At 28.4% G+C, this 20,476-nt stretch overlaps 3 protein-coding genes across 4 annotated transcripts in view; 1 reads left to right on the top strand and 2 right to left on the bottom strand.

Moving 5' to 3' along the window:
- Positions 1 to 20,476, bottom strand: part of LOC113363326 — an 81,016-nt gene that overhangs the window by 47,372 nt on the left and 13,168 nt on the right. The window lies entirely within an intron of this gene.
- LOC113379942 (ankyrin repeat, PH and SEC7 domain containing protein secG-like) lies at positions 187 to 1,811 on the bottom strand. The gene is made up of 3 exons (XM_026619566.1): positions 1,707 to 1,811; positions 1,302 to 1,526; positions 187 to 1,109 (listed from the first exon to the last, which is right to left on the bottom strand). The coding sequence occupies exons 1-3, from the start codon at positions 1,726 to 1,728 to the stop codon at positions 187 to 189; spliced, it is 1,170 nt and encodes a 389-aa protein (XP_026475351.1). The 5' UTR covers positions 1,729 to 1,811.
- Positions 2,481 to 5,373, top strand: LOC113363325 (actin-binding protein IPP-like). Its single transcript, XM_026605819.1, has 10 exons — positions 2,481 to 3,002; positions 3,073 to 3,213; positions 3,290 to 3,382; positions 3,471 to 3,650; positions 3,726 to 3,889; positions 3,994 to 4,129; positions 4,219 to 4,346; positions 4,464 to 4,607; positions 4,724 to 4,883; positions 5,033 to 5,373. The coding sequence occupies exons 1-10, from the start codon at positions 2,595 to 2,597 to the stop codon at positions 5,261 to 5,263; spliced, it is 1,785 nt and encodes a 594-aa protein (XP_026461604.1). The 5' UTR covers positions 2,481 to 2,594; the 3' UTR covers positions 5,264 to 5,373.

Raw genomic sequence — 20,476 nt, 5'->3', positions numbered from 1 at the left:
TAGGACACAAAGCCTAAATTGCAAAAAAGTCTTCTGATAACACACCGTGATAAATGTTTGAGACTGAAAAATTTCGGTGTCAATGTGTCGTCAACAAATTCTAATTCCCAAGTTTCTGGTAGTGAAAGTTTATTCCATTTTTTACCTTATTTCTCTTCAATATATAATAAGGTGAATAAAGTGGGCTTACTGTAGATAATGCTCGTAAGCCCAAATTTCTATAGGAATTTCTACTTCTATACATATGGAGTGTGGATTGATAATATTGATATCATGCCACAAAATGCTAATATCTTGTCCATAAACACCAAACATCTCGGCAATTTCTAAAAGCTTGACAAAATCTGTCGGATGATATAGATTGAATTTAGGCAAATTACTATATTGAAAATCATAATTTAATGATAGGTGTGATAGCAACACCTGAATAATTAATATACAATGATTTTTATCTGCAGTCCAAAATTGCCATAAATAATCAACCGCAAACAATGCAAATATTTCTGGTCGCTTTTCAAAAAGTCTAGTGTTTTTTATATCACAATTAAAGTTAAACTTTTGGTAACTCAATGTTAAAATTGAGTTTACGTCCATACTATTTAACAATGGTTCTAGAGCAGCATTAGCAAAGTGTAGTGGAAGTCTGCCATCATGATCTGGTATATGTGGATTAGCTCCTTTTAATAAAAGCATTTGTACTATATTTTTATTATCATGCTGTGCAGCAATCATTAAAGCGGTTGTACCATATATACTCTGTCTGTTAATATCTTCTGCACAAATAAATTGTAATATCAATTTGATGCAAATTTTGCATTTGCTCATAACAGCAAGATGTAAAGGAGTATATTTACTATCATTTGTTAAAGATGCATCAGCACCAGCAAATAACAAAATTTCAAGACATTTATAATCTGCATTCATAGCAGCAATATGTAATGGAGTATCTCCTGCATAATCTTGAACATCTAGATCTGATCCAGCATTTACTAATAATTCAACATATATATGTTTTTGCTTGTTGCAAAGAATGTGCAAAGGTGTTTCTAACTCATTATTTGATATATCAATACAATCTGGATCTGCATTGAGTAGCAGCTGCACTATATCTAAATTAAATTAAAAGAGAATAGTTCAAGGATGATAATTTCATGATATAAAAGAATAATTGTGATATGTATTTGCTAAAACTCAAACTAATTGTGTAGTGTTAACAACCTCTTTTTAAGTGATTTGAAAATTACTTTTTAGCTTACTATTAATATTATATTGTATCTTATCTCATGTGCATTTTCAAATACCTAAACTTTCAATTGCAACGGAACAAGCTATAAAAAGAGCGGTTTCTCCTTCATGTGTTTTTAACTGTGTGAGATTATACTCTGAAAACTTTGGAGCAAGAAAAAAGTTCACACAATCAACATAGGCCTTTGCCACAGAATGATGCAGTGAGGTCCATCCATGATTATCTGCGATATCAGGCCGTTTTCCCTCTCTGTCCAAAAATTTTAATTTTTCAACATCACCTACAAATGTTGTGTATTATGCAGAAAAATTAAATACTACAAATAAAAAGTAAATTGTTTGTGTCCTTATAAAAATTACAAATTTGAATAACTGATAATTGAGTAAATTTTAAAATTTACATTTAAATAAGGTAATATATTGTCTTTATATTTTGCATGAATTACTTAAAGTCAGTTTACCTAAGAATGTTGCAGCTAGCATTCTATTATAATTAAGTAGAATCACAATTTTGCTTAACCAATATTCCTAGAATTTGATAATTTAAATCACAGTTGAAATATATTGTTTGTAAATAAAACATTAAGAAAAACACGACATGCAATATGGCAGGTTATGGCATTGACAGTTTATTGACAATAATATTGAAATTTAAAAATCAAATCCGAAATAAATATCGATTCATAAAAAACGAATAATTTTTTAGTATTTTTATTATTAGGATGATAAATAAGATATAACCAGATTTAGTAATATTATATTCTTGAGTCCAAATCCCAAAAGTAAATGCTGAACAGATAATTGATTTGACAGTTCGTCAAAAATACTCTGAAGTTATACTAGTTTTTTAATTTAATTAAGTAATAAATTCCATAATTGAATTAAATTCGTCATTTAATTTTATTAAAACAGATTAATTCTTTAAAACTGTGTGTACCACATTTTCCTGATATTATATTTAAAAATAAAATTAACACAACGATATATGCAATTCTGGAGTTGTTGGCTATTTATGCAGTATGACATATTGACAGTAGTTTTGACGTTTTTTCCCAAGGAATGATAAAGATCTTTTAACATAAGCATAAATATTGAATAAATATGAAATAACTTATTATTTGTTTAAATCTTATTATTTTTATTTGGCAATTTATTAATAAGTAATTTAATTTTAATTGAAAAAGTTATTTATGGGAGTGGTCTAGTTTGACATAAATTGTTTGAACTTTAAACTAAAAAAATATGATATCCTGTTTATAAATAGTGCGTAATATGTTTAAAACAATATTGTGTCTGATTTTGTGATACCATAATTCTGAATGATTATTTTGTAGTTTTTTTTTTTAATAATGCCTCCATTAAAGACTTGTAAAGTTTACCCAGAGAATTGTCCAGGCGCTCCGCCTCCCACGCCCGCGGCTGAGAGAAAGCCATATACGAGCACTCAACATGCCCAAAAACTTTTAATGAACCTAAATAATCTCAGAAATGATTCAAGGTTTTGTGACATTCAATTGAGAGCAGGAGGAACAATATTTAATGCACACAAAGCAGTTTTATCAGCTAGTAGTGCTTATTTTGAAGCTATGTTTCGTCCAGGAATGAGTGAAGAACAAAAGGATTTAGTCACATTGCATACATTAGATCCCGATATCTTGAATTTGTTAATCGATTTCATTTATACAGGCAGAGTAGAAATATCACAAAGCAATGTACAAGAATTGTTGTCAGCAGCCGATATGTTACAGTTGCAAGAGGTATTTGTTAAGTTTCTATTTGTTTAAAAAATCTAGCAGTCCAACTATATCCAAAATTACATTATTGCAGGTTGTTCAAGGTTGTACAGATTTTTTACAATTAGAAATACATCCAAGCAACGCTTTGGGTATTTTAAGATTTGCTGAAGCTCATCATTGCACAGATCTTGTTCGCTATGCTAATGACTATGTTAATACAAACTTTCCTCAAGTATGATAAATGAAGTATTTTTATATATATAACGATCAAATAGTTTAATTTAAAATAATTTATAAATTTATTACAGGTCTGTAAAGAAGATGAGCTTCTAGATTTACCCTTGAATTTACTGACTAGATTATTATCTTCGGAACTAATTCGTGTAGATAGTGAATATCAAGTGAGTTTCAAATTACTTAATAACTTTGTACCATCTTTGTACTAACAATAAGCAAATAATAATTTCAATAAAATAATATTTTTTTCAGGTGTTTGAAGCAGCAATTCGTTGGGTATCATATGATGTTCCCAGAAGAAGACGACATGTTTTTGAAGTTTTAAGACATGTTCGAATTGCTTTGATGCCTATACAGTTATTACAAAGAACTCTAGATGAATGCAGAGATGATTCCTTAAAAGTTGCACTAAGATCTATAGTGAAGGACTTGGTAAAATATCTTTATATTATAATTTTATTGTTTTGTAGTTGAAATTGTGTAACTTATCTAAAAACCTTATCATAGGTTTCTCAAAAAGGTCTGTTTGTAACATTGAATGCAGCTCCACGTAAATGTGCTAAAAAACATATTTATATAATTGGCGGATCAAAAAGGGAAACAACAAGTGGATGGCATAAAAATACAGATGCAATATTTGACTCTGTAGCCAAATTTGATACTTTTAGAGGGTAACTATAATTAAACATACATTAATTAACAATTAAATTGAGTTTTGATGAGTACCTAAATATGTGTTATAAATAATTATTTAACTTTCTAATATAATTTTCAGACAATGGTTAGAATCGCCATCCATGACTGTTGGCAGAATTTTACCGGGCGTAGCATCCTTAAGAAATTATATTTATGTTGTAGGTGGTGAGCTTGGCTCACAGATTTTAGCTAATGGGGAAGTTTATGATACTCAGGTAAAAATTTATTACATAATATCAAATTTAGAAATTTTACTTAACATATATATTATATATATAAAATTGAATATGCCTGTTTATTTCAGACAGAAACATGGTCACATATGGCTCCAATGGTCATTCCAAGATGCGAATTTGGTTTATGTGCTTTAAACAATTCTCTATGGGCAATCGGGGGATGGATTGGTGAAGATATAGGAGGATCTATTGAAAGGTAAGAAAATCATTTGAATATTTTATATGAGAATATTGAATAAGAAAAGCAAAATATTGAATTAACATATATAAAAAAATATATTTTTTGATCATGAACTTTTTTCAATATTTTCAGATATGATCCTTACACTGATGTTTGGCATTTATGTGGTGATATGCCAGAACCTAGATTTTCAATGGGAGTAGTTACATTTGAGGGCTTAATTTATATTGTTGGAGGTAGTACAAACTCAAGAAGACATTTACCTGATTTGATCAGGTACTTATCTATCTTCTATAAATATCTATTTCTTGTTTGTATACAAGCAAGTGTTCATTGTAATGAAAATTAAGTACTTATTGAGGATTTATTTCTTATTTATGATTACATTACAGTTTTAATCCAATTACTGGTGAATGGAATAAGCTTCCTTCAATGTCAAAAGCAAGGTCCCAAATGGGCGTAGCTGTTCTAGATAGATGTCTTTATGTTGTGGGGGGTAATGGAAGTCATTCAGAAGTACTTCGAACAGTGGAAAAATATGATTTTGATAAGGTAACATTTTAGTAATCATTTACATAATTAGTAATGAACAATATTTTAAAGATTTAGAAAATAAAAAATTCCTGGCAACAATTTCCAAGTTTTCATAGTTCTAAAATCATCTATTGTGCTTGCGTGATTATGTTTTATATTATTTACAGGGGACCTGGACGAACATAGCTCCTATGTGTGTTTGCCGTGCTAGTCCAGCAGTAGCATCAGCTAATGGTTTGTTATATGTTGCTGGTGGTGATCAAACAATTGAAGTTAATTTTTATCGAGCACAAATCACTATTACATGCATGGAAGCTTATAACCCTCTCACAAATCAATGGACTGCATGTCCAGATTTACCAGAAAGTAGATCTGAAGCTGGTGCTGTAGTATTGTGAGATTAACTGTAAGTATGTAGAGGCGAGTGAAGATATTATTTTTCAGCTGCAGCTTTAAATATTTTTGAATATTAAAGTGAAGTTTTGTTGTATTTACATTTACTGCTTAAGAGAAAAGATCGATAAATATACTGTACTTGACCCTTACTGTTTTTATGAGATTAGATCTGTTCTTTTTAATATTTTGAATATATATATATATATATATATATATATATAATTCAATTTTATATTTAACAAAAAAACTTGAAATTAAAATTAAATTTAAATATTATTTTTATAATTTAAAAAGCATGTATTAATTTGTAATATAAGGATATAATTTTCCAAAAAAATATTCTAGGAAAGCAGAATTTAAGTAGAATTTTATAAATTTCATTTATTGACATCACAATTAATATATAATTGATGTAGTATTAGAAATCAGCTTTAATTCTTGTCCAAATTTATATGTGATAAATAATTATGACACACCCAGTTATTAATTTAATAGTAATTCAGGTGAATGCAATAAGTTAGAATTAAGTGGGATAGGTATATTCCATCAATCAACATTTTTTTTTAATATTGTTGTCAATCCACAAATTTGAAAAGATTCAAATACTTTTATTATCTTCTATAAATATAAATTTATCTTCATTCTTTGAAATAAAATTTTAATAATTATAGATACAATTACATATGACATGTGCTTAAACATTAAAAAATTGAAACCTTTTGTTGTGAAGCTAGTGAAAATTAAATGCATTTCTTAATCTTAATGCCAAAGAATGACTATTACAAATGTAAGACATTTATACTAATATTAAACATGTTTATATGCAATATATAATATATTACTTTATTACTTAAGTTAATAATAATTTTTAATGTTAAATTTGGTCTGCAATGGGAATCTTTCATGATCTATTAACAAATAGATTAATATCATTTTTAAGATTAATATTTTATTTTAATTTCATGCAAGTTTCCCATTTCATTCACTTTTAGATTATTTTCAAATTAAATGAAATTTTCCAATATTATAATTATAGTATAGTTTTAAAAAAAGTTATATTTTATATTTTAATAAAAGTTATATTTTATTCATCACATGCTTGGATGTGTAAATTTTATGTAAATATTGAAATTAATAGATAATGAAAATTGTATAAATCAGTTATTGTAAATTAAACGAAAATGCTAATATGAATTTTGATGTGAATGGAATGATTTGAGTGAAATGAGTTTTAAAATTTTTATTTGTTTTAATATTAATGCATATTATGTTCATGCTTTACTCAATATATATGATATAAGTTTTAATTATTGTAAGATGTGATTACTTATAAAGAATCTAATGCATATGTTATATGAAAACGTTTATGTAATAAATAAAAAATGCTGAATCTAATTGAGTTGTATTGAATTTAGATTAGAATAATTTAGGAAAAACACTATTATTTTGAAAACCAATACCAATATTGAATTGGTTAAAAATCAGTTATACAATTAATGAAAAAACAACAGTTAGCCATACTTTATTAAAAAAAGTAAAAGTAAATACATCACAATTAAATTTACTAGTAATAAAATGTTAATAACATTTTAATATTTTTCCAGAAATTTTGAAAAAGGTTTATCTTTAACCCATTTTGTTGCTTGAACTAACCGATTCATAGCGAGTGGTAGTGCAGGAAATGTTGTTAGAAAATAATCACGAATCTGCAAATCATTCGGATTGGATTTCATACACATGCCAATAAATTTTATTAAACTAATTGGGCACCATTGGTCACAGTTAAGCTCTGGCAACTAAAATATATAAATCACACATATTAAATAATATATTGATACATTCAGGATTAGGTCTTAGTTGGGAAATTTTAATGCAGTTATATTTCCATACCTTTGCAAAATCTCTTTTAACTATCGAATACCAATCTCCACGAACTTCAAATTTATTCGCTAAGAATGCAATTTCGTCGTGAAAATTTTGAAGCAAAATTTCTCTTCCTTCCTGCTGTATGGGCAGACTTAAGCACATCATCAAGAAGGTCCAACGTCTGTTTGGATCCCAGAAGTAAACGTGCCTATAATATATTCTGTGTTTATACGTTTCTAATATTTTAGTAGTATTAGCTGGTGAAAAAACAGACTTACTTTAAAATTTCCGTTGTCGTTGGCCTATCGAAAGGGTTTGAATGTAATGTCCATAGTACCAAATCTTTAAAATCACAGCAAGTCGTTTGTACACGAGGAATTCCATTTGCAATGGACGTCTCTATTTGTTCTAAGTCGTTTCCAAATGGGTGCAGGCCACCACTTGATAAAAAATACATCAGCATGCCGAGAGTCTAGATTAAAATTTTAGTTTAGACATAATTAATAATGCAGAGTTAATAAGATAATGTATAAAATATAAAAATAATTGAATTGTTAATTTAAATTTAAAGTCCAGAAAGTACATAACTTTTTTTATGGTTGGTAATGAAACAGGAATTGGCAACCATAGATAAATAAGCATAATGTTGGCAACACTAAAATTATGTCATTGTATTTTTTTGAATACGATTCAGTACATACTCAAATGTCAGTGAGTTTAGTTCTAAACAGTTTAATTAGTTTAGTTGTGTTAATATTAAATGCTGTGCTAAAGTTATAATTTAACTGAAACAAGAGGAATAGCAAATAAGTAAGTTAACAAAAATTAACAATTCTATCTTTAGTTTACATAAGAAAAACTATGTCTTAATAAATTCGTTATGTCAAAAGTTCAAAATGGCGAGCACAGTACTTTCCTTGAAAAGTGCAATAAAAATTTGACAAAACAGACATTTTGCTTAATCAATACGTAATTTTTCCTATTATATTCTTACTTGTATATCAGCTTGAGTTGTGCAAAGAATTTGGTAATATTTTTTATATAACCGCAAATTTTCTCGTGCAAACCATAACACCGAAAATTTAGCAGGTATCGTGTACAGACTAGGGCCCTAAAATAAAAACAATTAGTTTATTTATTATTAATTGTGCGAGATAAAATAAATTCACGGAAATTCTCATTGAATGGCTATTAATTTTACCTCGTGTAATCCGAACTCTGCTAAACGTAAACATCCCTTTGAATCAATCAAAACATTACTCGGTTTTAAGTTCCCATGAATTATGATTGGATCGTGTTGGTGTAGAGCATGTAATCCCATCACCATTTGTTTGATGAGCACCTGGAATAAACGATAAAAAAGACTTTTAATTCAATGTCATACTAAATGATAAATGCTATATGTCTTGAACGTATATTTTTATAGTACTATAAAGTTTATGTCTATAACTTTATGATACTGGTAGGAAAACCTCGAGCCTCCCATGTACAAAGTATATGTAAAAAATACACCAACCCCTAAATGGATTTTGTAATTTTCTTGCCCGTTGGTGTTTTATGAAAGATTACAAATAAATTATTTAATTTAAATAGTTGTACCCTCGGTCAAAAACACAGATAATAAAGTTCATATTTACCTCCGTTCCAAATTTAGATTCTCCTCCGTTAATTACATGAATATATTCTTCAAGATTGTACTCACACAATGGTGTTATATAAAGCGCTTCGTAATCCGACAATTGTATGAATCGTGATGGAAGAAGATATTCACATCTTAGCTAAAATTAGCATTACAGAATATCATAAATCGATTTTCTACATAATCACTTCTTAAAACTTACTGGTTTAAGTTTTAGTGTTGTCCAAATTTTGCAATCCGTTAAAAACGGCATACATTTCATAGCTATAAGATTGCTTCCACCTTTTACTTGTCCAAAATCCATTTTGCCCAATTTTCCGCCAGCATTTACCAAAAAGCTTTTTAATTTATCGGCGTGACAAACAAAGCTAAGACCTGAATAGTGAATAAACAATAAAAAAATTCAAATATTTTTATATCAAAGGTATATAATTCATGACATTTATGTTATTTGTGCCTCTGAAGGCTATAAATTGAGTAAAATGTCTTAAGGGGTTGTTCGTTTTTTTGTTACAAAAAATGCAAGGTATTTGTTTTTGTTCTTCTCGAATGTATTTATCATAGAGACATGCAGTTTTATTCAAACAAAAATTACAAGATCATAGAATATTAAGAATTTTTTTATTATTTTTTTTCGCCGTCATTTTTTAACCAGGGTGCGCCAAAGTGGGCATCGCAAAATCGATCTCTTTTGCGGTGCCACAGATAAATCTGTTGCGCATCGCCTGAAACAAAAAAAAAATACGTTGGAGAAAAAGTTTGAATCCAGTCCCACTACCAAAATGAAAGAAAAAAAGCAAGAAAGGAAAAAATGGCAGCTATTTAAAAAAAAGTGTTAAAAAGGGCCTTTTTGGGGACAAGAAGCTTCGCAAAATTTTTTGCGTAATGTTATGAAATTGTTTGAGGTAGGGGGACTAGGTATTGCAGTGGTGAACAAATTAAAAAAAAATGCAAGTCGATGTAGTTTTTTTTAATTTGTGGCACCGCATTGAAAAAAGTCAATTTGAGAAAAACGTATTTAAAGTTTTTAATATAATGTACTAAATACACCATTTAATGTACTAAATACACCATGGTGTTCAAAGAATTCTGAAACATTAAAAAGGTCACGTGCATGAGGTATTATAATAAAAAGAGAGCAGCTGGCATACAATAGCTGCTAAAAAGATGAAAAAAAAAACGGTTTCTGAGGATCATACAAATAGAGATATATATAATTATAACTTCGTCAAAAAAATAGATATTGGGATGATTTTTTTTTAAAGTAATTATAAGATTTTAGCTTTCATAATATCGAAAAATCTCAAAATTGAAAAAAATAAAAACAAAAACCGAACAACCCCTTTAAAAGCTTAAAAAAATATAAGTTCGATTTTTATATTTTTTTATAAATATTCTATATCAGCTAGAACAATGAAGTCCTGGATTTATTGCTTTCAGTAAACGATTTCTATTTAAATTTATTTAATGCACGGGTTAAAAATTGTATGCTTATACCTACAATAGTATTTATATTCATTTTGTGAAATATTAATTGATACTACATATATAGTTTTATTTCATATGATGATTAATTCTAATCAAATTAGCAATAAAACACTAGAGTATCAAAATACAAATAAATATATTTACTATGTATTATATATTTACAAATTAAAGGCATAAGACATGGAAGTTTAGGTATCTAAATATGTAATATAAAATAAATGTATGTTAAAATTCGGCGACCAGGACTTCATATGATCAGGTTGAAATTTTGGTCCTTAGCTTTTAAGCGTATTGCATTTTGCGTCCGCCTTGTTTATTGTTAAAATATGTACCTGCTGGTGCCATATTAATAATGTCTTCGGTTTTCAAATAAGTTTCAACATGATTCCAACGAGATTTTGGTTCCTCGTTGATTTCAAGGCTCGCATTTCTTACCTTATGCTCGGATATCACACGGAAGAGTCTTTTTGATTCTAAATTATATCTGAAACAATATATAAATATGATATAATTACTCAACTTTAAAAAAAGTATTTACATTTTAAATTTGGCTAAAAAAAATTAAATATTCACCTGCTTGGGATAGCTTGAGTAATGTTGGTTCTATGGTAGCCCAATGATTTCTCATTGGTTTAAGTATTGCCTTTCCATTGATCGCAAAACTTGGAGTTGTGTCTCTCTGCATGAACTGTAGTATTACAAAAATAATATGAATTCATCATAATATACACACATTAACTAAATATTAGAAGCATCTACTAAGATGAAATTAATGGATTGTGCAATAAAAAGGAACTAAGTAATTCAGTGTTAAAATTCACCATTCTTTGATCATTTCCATCTGAGGTGATTTTCTTATAATTACCTAAAGGAGTATCAGGTTTATCTATAAATCCAGGGTAACCAGCGCGCCTGTCATTGTCCCAGAGTCTTTCGTATTTGCTGGTTAAAGACATAAAAAGATTTCGCAATTTTTCAACTGAAGGTGGTTCTTCCTCATCTTCTTGTTCTACATAGGTGCTAGAATCTTGACTAATATTTGCAGAATTTTCACTTGAGATTGAATCTTCTTTGTCAGGTTGTTGGTTCTCATTTTTGATTGGAGTGGATTGAGGAACTTGGACCTTTACATTTAATTAAAAAGTTGGTAAAATAATAGACTGATAAATAAAAAAATGAATTATTTATATATTTAAATCAAATACAAAATTATTGAATAATTGAATTAGGAATCTATTTCCTCATTTCTTTCATATATTTGCAAATTAAATTACTAAAACCATTATGACCTAAAATGAATGAAACTAGTTGACGTACACTAATGAAAAACACTAATGCCAAAATTAACACATATGTTCAAAACAATTGGCTTATGGCTTTGATTGTATTTTTATGTTTTTGCTAAGAGTCGATTACCTTAATTTCTTAAATTTTTGTCGTTTTCTCTAATTTATTACTATATTTTGAGAATAATTCTCTTAAGTTTAAGAAAACATATACTTTATACAATATTTTGAGAATTAGCTAATTTTACTATAATCATGTTTACTTACCGGTTCTTCCAAAATTTTTGTATCCTCAGAATGGATAACCTCATGTTTATTTTCAACTTGTGCTTTTACTGGACTTTCTTTCGAAATAATATTCTCAGGTTCCTTTACCACTTTGGCCTTTTTCTTTCCTTTCGGTTCAGATTTCAGAACTTTAGAATATTTAGGTGTTTGATCTTGTTTAGATTTTTGTACAGGATTGTTGGTTTTTAAAGATTTGTCTTGAAGCTGACCTAAGGCTTTTCTGTATTGAGCATTTTTACCATGATCTTGCTCCAAATGATGCGATTTTGATTTAGCCGAAGCTTTTAAAAGACGTCTGCATTCTGATACTCTGCGAAGTATCTAAATGACAAATATTTATTGGAATTTCATTTGTTTAAAAAATATACTGTTAATTTAGAATTAAAAATTAAATACTTAATGTTGAGAGCAATCTATATTTTTAGTGATTAATATGTAGTCAATGATATTAATTTTCTAATAATAAATGAGTATTTTTATTACTCTTAAATCATTAAATGGCACATTGAAAAGAAATTATACTGAAAATTTATATTTCATACCAGTGGTCTACGCTTTCCGAGATTCAAAATTTGATCAGGGTGAAGACGTTCTAATACCTTTGCAACCCTTGATTGGAAATGCATTAACCAACTTCTTCCTAATAGTATAAAATAAATAACTTATAAAATTTTAATAATATAATATTTAATTGATGTTTTTATTAGCGAAAGTTCTATACTATTATATTATCTATTGATGCTGGATTTTTAACTTCCCGTAGGGTAAGTTATAGTAATCGCAAAAAAATCGAAAATGAAAATTTTCAGTTTCAGAGGTTTCTGAACATTTTGGCATACCTTAAAAAAATGGATGTATGTGTGTGTGTGTGTGTGTGTGTGGGTGTGGGTGTGTGTGTGCGTGTGTGTATGTATGTGCGGATACAAATTTTCGTCGACGATTTCGGGAACACGGATCAACCGATTTGAATAATTCAAAAAACATTCGATTCGTATTGATAAGGAGACGTGCTGATTAGTTTTTGGCAAAGGCAGGTCTAGCCGTTTCGGAAATACGGGGCAAAAAGTACCGGAAACGGTAACTCAGTTTTTAAGAGAACGGAGCGTCCGATTTTAATAATTCAAAAAGCATTTTACTTGTATTGACAAGATAAAGAATTAATCAAATTTAAAGGCAGGTCTAGCGGTTTCGGAGATCTAACGAAAAAAGTAAAAAAAAATGCCATTTGGCGGTCAAAAATGATCATTAGACATATGCACATCAAATTTTTTAGATATTTTATAGAGATTTTAACAATAAGTATAAATTTTGTTTATTTTCCTATGGGTTCCGTATCAATGTTTACCCGTTAGACAGCGACGCCGCGCATACGCCCTTTATATTTTGTCTCTATGCAGTTAAAGCAGTGCGATTGCTTTGAAAAACAAGTTCAGATTTTCCAAAATATGTCAAAATAAAGAAAACATTTTTTTTTTCAAAAAAAAAAAATTAAAAAAAATTTAAAAAAAAAAAAAAATTAAAAAAAAAGTAATTTTTTGTCCAATTTATAGTTTGTCAAAAATCTTATTTTTTCGAAGTAAATTTTTTTCAAAAATGTTAATCGTTTTTAAAAAAAATAATAATTTTTGGTACGGGAAGTTCCAGCAATTTGCCTTAAGGCACGATGCCCTAATTGCCTTAAGACAGAATTCCACTTACAGCTAGTTTTATTTTTAAATCATTTATATCTTAAATGCAAATAATTTATACTAAATATTTTGTACCTATACAGCAAGTAGCGCAAGCGCACAACATCGGCAACATAAGTGCCCACGATGCAGGTAACCATTTTTCCTGAACGCCACTGGAAACTTGGTCCATCAATCCCTTTGGCATAATTTTCATTTGGACTTCCAAAGCAGTGTCAGTATTTTCCAGAACTTCTACCTTTCCCAAAAATTTTTCTGCCAAATTAAGACACTGCATTGCGTTGTTAGGATTCGACATGAATTCTATAGCTACCTGTGAATCATATATGTGTAAATATTTAATTTTGCTATAAATTGAAAGTATCAATAATTTTTTACTTGGTTTTCTTTTGCGCTATGCTCGACTTCATCTTTACTTCGAACGTCTCCAGATAAAATCACTTCAACTAATGCCTGAGCAATTGCTGCACAATATTCCTCATTGTTTTCGTGATGAATTATGGATTTTAGAAGTTCATGAGAAGCTTTACAAGCATTCCACTCACTTCCATGATGCATCCCTAAAAATAAAAATATTTTCAATCGGTGAATTTTAAATATCTTATTAAACTGAAAATGGAAGTAATATATTACCTAGATATACAATACTAGGAGTAAATACGCATAGTAGCGCATCCAATTGGCCTGTTGAAGTTGCTGGAGTGGGAGGATTGTGCACTGCATTTATCAAACTGATTGTAAAATTCCATTTTGTTAAAAATAATGCAAATAGAGAGTAACTTATCAAATTAATTATAGGTTAAAATTACTATCGTGTAATTAGCATTAATACCAGTAAGCAAAATTCAAAGAACTTTTAACCGTATGAGTTTACCACCTATCAATATGATCCTGCACAGTCCTCTTTCCTTTAATCTTTCTGGAAGCTCCGATCAAAAGTTCTACAACTTCACATTTTGGGACTTTTTCTATACTAGCTGCCTTGGCAAGTGCATAACATAACGCAGTGCATCCTCGTTCGTCCATGTTATCCACTGATGCACCAGCCTGCAGAAGACGGTTTGTCTGAGCTTTTAGTCCTTGGGCTGCACATAACATAAGAGGTGTTATATTACGAACATTTCCCTGATCTACAGATACTCCAACAGACAAACAAGATTCAAGAAGGCCAGACCACTGTCGCCTAAAATTCAAAAAAAAAATTTGTTTGGAAATCATCTACTTTATGAGGAAATTATATTAATTAATTAATTTATTTATTTATTTATTTATTCATAAGCAAGCCGTAATGAATAATAATAGATATTTCAGACTCTTGTCAAGCTTATTCATAATTAATATTAAAAAATAGTGATTTTCAATAATCATAGTAGCTGCACACGAAATTTCGCTTCTATAAAAAGAGAAATCGATTTATCATATTAAAGTCTATAAGACCACCAGTAAAGCTCAAAATTCTTGCACATAAAAGAACATGGTTGTACAGGCGATCAACTGGCCAGACTACATAGATAAAGGATAAGGATTGTGCAAGAAAATAGTATTTGAAATCAAAGTGAGAAAATTCAGTAATGTCATAAAAGCTAATTCTTAAAATTATTACCATTATATTATACCTTATAGCCAGATGTAGCGAGTATTCCTTGTTTAGTTTTAAATTCTTCTGGTTTTGGAACTTCTTCCAAAAGTGACATTACTATATGTTCACCAAAATTATCATGTTCTGCAACTGCTGTCATTGGACAGTCACCTGCATCGTCCATAGTGTCTAGGCTTGCTCCTCTGTTCTTAAGAGAGACACTAAATCTGGCCGTCCTAATAAAAATTCACTTATTTTAATTTAACTTTTATTTTTTATATAAAAAACAATTATTTTGTTACCTCCACGGATAGCCCACAATAGAGGAGTGCCACCGTTAGGACCAGGTGCATCTAAATCAACTGGTCCCGATCTGAGAATTCGTTTAACTAATTCGTATTTGCCAAGAGCACAAGCACCATGCAGAAATGGAATGGTGGCCTATAATAAAAACAATAGATAAAATATGCATTTTATAGATAACTCCATGTTTAATTTAATGTTATCACATTGTTTATATTCGAAGCGTTGTAAAACATGTGCCATGTTTTAAACAAACGATATTAATCTTTTATCGGTTATTAGTATATTGAAAATTAAATTATTGTTTGATGAAGGTTGAAAAATAATCTTTACCTATTGTAATTGTAATTTCCGTTGCACGTCAATCGCTAATAACAACATGGCAAATTAATGTTATTTAACAGTTTTGATACGAATGTTTTTAATGACTCCCGATTGTGGCATGGTTCGATATTTTTCTAATTAATGCATGTTTTTATAAACATTAAGTTATTTTCATTCATGAAATTATTTAGCGATATGAATTATTCGATCGACGTGTATTCGCAGAAATTTCTTATTTAAACATGCAAAAAATAATTGTCTCAAATTAGATAATTATCATTTTTAGCTGTGTTTTTACCATAACTCAATTTGCAAATATGAAGTAAAGGAATAATTTGCTGTTCAAGGCAAAAATATTTTTTTTTTGGAAAAAACCTGAATATTATTAATATCAATAACTGATTTAACAACACTCAGCTTGGGTAATGCTTCAAAAGTAGTTATAGAACTTATGATGATATAATTAATATAAATTATTAAAATTTATTTATTCTGACCAGGCTGGTTCCAAACATTGATTCAAGTTTGGTTTGCTCTTCAATTCTCAACAAAGTTCCAATCTGTCTTGATTTTCGGGTACATGAGAGGGTTGCTCCACGGGAGGTGCCAATGGAACTTTAACTAGTTCTTCTTTGTGTTGTTTTTTATTACATTGTTTCTAGAATAAAAGTAATTATTTTGTAAAAACTCTACAGTTGATAATTTATATCTCGAAGAGTAGTAGTTTATGGTTTGCCAGAAAATCCGACTAAATTTTTTTTGTTTTTCTTTTTGATATTGCAAATCAGTATGAGTATGGTGGGTTAACAAAATTCATCAAAATTTGGAATAACGGTCCACACTCTTAGAAATTACACAGTGGTTGTATTCGTGTTTTGTTATAGAGTATAAATTGATAAAATGATCTAAAGACAACTTATCATACCTTGTCCTGTTTCCTATTTCTTGATGACAATCTTGATTTTCTTCCACGGGCCATATCGTTTCGTTTTTCTATGTTTTGATTCAATTCAAAAGTTATAGCAGATTTTTTTCCTTTCAAATCGTTTTTCCTTTTGTCTGTGTAGCGATACCTGATCGACGGTCTAATATACTATTCCATTAGAATAGTTTACGTCGTAATTTTCATTTATTTTTAATTGAATGTATAAAAATGTGTGACAGGAAAAATTCGTTCCAAAAAATAAAACTGTTATCACCGAAACGTACCCATTTATATGCCTTAAAATTTTGTATTTCTTTTGTTACCCCGGCTACCTTGATTTTTAATGGATTTTGTTAGTATGCTTATGAACGAAATCTCAGTGAACTAAATTAGATAAATATGAAAAATTAAAAAAACAAACGCCATTCACTGTCATGCATGAAGGTTATAATTATTATTTTCACACATTAAATAAAATTATTTATTGTAAACATATATAAGTTAGATAAACAGGTGATCCTGAAATGTGAAAAATATGCAAAAATGCAGATACATTTTTATTTGAAATTAATGGTATAAACAAAGTAATAAAACTGTCAATTTAAAACATCATTAAGAAATATTAAGCACCAGCTATAATTTCAATTCATGATTTTGCCTAAAAAAATGTAATATGGTGTGTATAGGGATGTAGAATAAGAGTACGTCTATATTGTGAGTTGTGAGAGAAAAAAAAATTTTAATTAAATTTATATTTAATAATCCAACAGATCTTGTATTCTTGAAGATATAATATCTTGATCTCAAAAATCGTATTTGAAATTTAACAACTTATTTTATAAATATTCATATTTATGATTTGGCCGAAAAAATAACCGAAAAAAAACTTTCATTTAATGAACAACAACAAATTCAACAATAAATTAGATCATAATAAATTATTAACAGTAAGAACTTTTTGAAATTAAATTAGACTAGAAAGAGAAAAAAAAGATTTAGTGGTGAGAGTAAAAAATAGTATACTTAAATTTGAAAGATGTTTTGGTTTGAAGAATTTGAAGGATGTTTTCAAACCATTTACATGATATATTATATATATATATATATATATATATATATATATATATTCCTCCCAAAAACCCTAAAATCAATAAATAGAAATTGCTATCTAAAGGGCATTTTGCTTAGGGAGTACACCCCTATTATGCCTATACGAATATAAGAATAATTCAGCACAGCATCTATGACTGATTATATTTTTGAATCATAAAATCTTTTGCAATTAAAAATTGAATAAGATTATTAATATTAATATAAAATAGATTTATCAGTAATTGTTATAAATAATAATCTAGTTATTGAGAAATTAGTAAATATATCCAAGTAATTTTGCTGTTGCATATAAATTCGCTGTTAAAATGATTGTGATTCAGAGAAGTCTCATAAAGATGAAAGTAATGGTTTCTTGGATTTTCAGTCCTGGATTCTAATATATTGAAGCATTTCTGAGAAACCCATTAAATTAATAAAAATATTAATACGCAGCAAATCAGAAATTTATGTTCTAAGTAATTCATTCACAAATTGATAATTTATAATATTAAGATATTATAAACATATTTCATAATATATTAACATGTTGAGGTGAAGATTTCTTGACTACCAACATCTAAATTTTTTATAACATTATTCAGTATTGTGCAAAAAAATGCAACGATTTTTGACTCTCAATCCAAGCCTGATACGATGCAATCAATCGTTTCATTAATTTAGCCTACAGCTGTGAAATTTTCGAACTGCTGTAAAACTTTAGCAAATTAACAGTTTTATTTCTGTCATAAGGAATAGAAAGTACATGGTTAACTTACAATAAAATAAAATAATTGTGCATTCAAATGGTATTGAACTCATCTGGGACTTAAAGTATACAAAGTTGCCAGTATACGTGTTGTACAACTTGTGCATCATGGCTGATATGTCCATGGACTGTTCTAACTTGTTGGATGAGTCGATTCTAATAAAATGTAATCTTAATTACATTTAGTTCAGTTAATGAATAGGTTTTTTTATTGAATATGTTTATTATTGAATCTTGCAGTCTATGTCACATGACTGTAAATAATTGTAATTATTTAACGTTAAGATTTTTATTTCATGCTTATGTAATGCAATTTCAGTTCTTCACGCTAGCATTTTTTTATAACACCATGATAATCATATCTTGATTACATTTAAGTTTGGTTTTAGTTGTGATTGTAGTTTGATTTTATTATAATAGTATATTTTAGGTATAATAACTAATTTTTTTTATATTAATTATATTTTTCAATTTCAATTACATCTATCATATTAATTTATTAATTTTATAAGATATATTGAATTTAATAATGATAAGTTGATAGTCAACCATTTTCTTCAATAATTGATATAAACAATTAAAATAGAATGTGTGGGATTTTGAATCATTTTTGAATTAATATGTTATTAAATTTTTTTGTAATAGTACGTGTTTTTATACATATTCTGTATAATATTTTGTATAATATTTTTTTAACAAAATACTTCCGTTTCAGTTAATTTTTTCAAATTATATTTTGTAAATCTTAACAAAATTTAAAAATAAAGTCTTATTCTATTATATTTGAAAAAATAAAAGGAAGAAATGCACTTCAATTTTTAACTTCCCGTAGGGTAGTTATAGTAATGGGCCGAAAATCGAAAATAATTTTTTTTGCATTTATCCACGTTTTAAAGGTCACTAAGCATTTTAGCATACCTAAGAAAAAATGTATGTTTTGTATGTCCGCATTTTTTCGTCCACGTTTTCGGGCGCACGAATCAACTGATTTGAATGATTCAAAAAACATTCGATTCCTATTGATAGGAAGATGTGCTGATTAGTTTTTGACAAAGGCAGGTCCAGTTAGGGAAATACGGAGCAAAGAGTGCAGAAAATACAAATCGAGTGTTTGAGAGAACGAAGTATCCGATTTGAATAATCTAACAAACATTCAATTTGTAATAATTGGGAGAAGAGGTGATTAGTTTTTGGCAAAGGTAGGTCCCGCCATTTCAAAGATACAGAGCTAAATATGCAAAAAATGCAGTTTTTGGTAGAACTAAGCGTCCGATTTGAATGATTCAAAAAAAATCAGCTTGTTTCAACAAAATTATTACTCCTGGAAACAAATTTGTTTGTTTCAAATTTTTTTTACAAAAATGTTTTTTTTCGAAAAAAATTTTTTTTTGTATATTGAAAATAATTCAGATTTTAATTTTAATATTGACTAAAGTTCTTATATACTTCAAACAAATAATTTCAACTTTGCAATTCAGTTTATATAATTCTTATAAATATTAGATAATGTTACAATATTTATAATAATCTATTTGAAAACATTTAATATTCCTCGAACATTTCGTTACGGTACGGGAAGTTTCAGCAATTTGCCTTGAGGCACGGTGCCATACAACACTAGTTTAATTTTAAATTTTGTACAAAAAAACTCCCAGGTTTCCGTGAGAAAAAAAAAACAGATAAAAAAGATCACATTCACATATTTGATGAGAATTTTGGATTAAACTTTTTATACTATAGAGAGTTAACATGTTCTAATATTATTTTAATTTAATTTTTATATAAATTTAATTTTAATTCAAACGTATCCCTAATTTTTACATGGTCCTTTACCCTACTACCTTTTTCGCGATTCCGACCGAACCTGTCCGATTGCGCGAGATAGTTGAATCGTTCTTGCGAACCGGTACATCGCAAACTCTCTTTAGTTTATATCACTTCAGTTGACAGAAGAGTTTTGATCGAAACGTG

This window comes from Ctenocephalides felis, unplaced genomic scaffold (assembly GCF_003426905.1).
Source record: "Ctenocephalides felis isolate EL2017-DRISC unplaced genomic scaffold, ASM342690v1 CF-g0.4_SCAFFOLD_00845, whole genome shotgun sequence".
In the NCBI taxonomy this organism is placed as follows: domain Eukaryota; kingdom Metazoa; phylum Arthropoda; class Insecta; order Siphonaptera; family Pulicidae; genus Ctenocephalides; species Ctenocephalides felis.
This window is presented reverse-complemented; position numbering and strand designations above follow the sequence as displayed.

What these genes read in the sequence shown, in the direction of transcription:
- LOC113363325 (XM_026605819.1), top strand. Translation starts at nt 2,595, where the DNA reads ATGCCTCCATTAAAGACTTGTAAAGTTTACCCAGAGAATTGTCCAGGC. An exon ending in AAATTTGATACTTTTAGAGG is followed by an intron (nt 3,890 to 3,993) that starts GTAACTATAATT and finishes TATAATTTTCAG; the next exon opens with ACAATGGTTAGAATCGCCAT. An exon ending in GGGAAGTTTATGATACTCAG is followed by an intron (nt 4,130 to 4,218) that starts GTAAAAATTTAT and finishes TGTTTATTTCAG; the next exon opens with ACAGAAACATGGTCACATAT.
- LOC113379942 (XM_026619566.1), bottom strand. Translation starts at nt 1,728, where the DNA reads ATGCTAGCTGCAACATTCTTAG. An exon ending in GCTAGCTGCAACATTCTTAG is followed by an intron (nt 1,527 to 1,706) that starts GTAAACTGACTT and finishes CAACATTTGTAG; the next exon opens with GTGATGTTGAAAAATTAAAA. An exon ending in CGTTGCAATTGAAAGTTTAG is followed by an intron (nt 1,110 to 1,301) that starts GTATTTGAAAAT and finishes AATTTAATTTAG; the next exon opens with ATATAGTGCAGCTGCTACTC.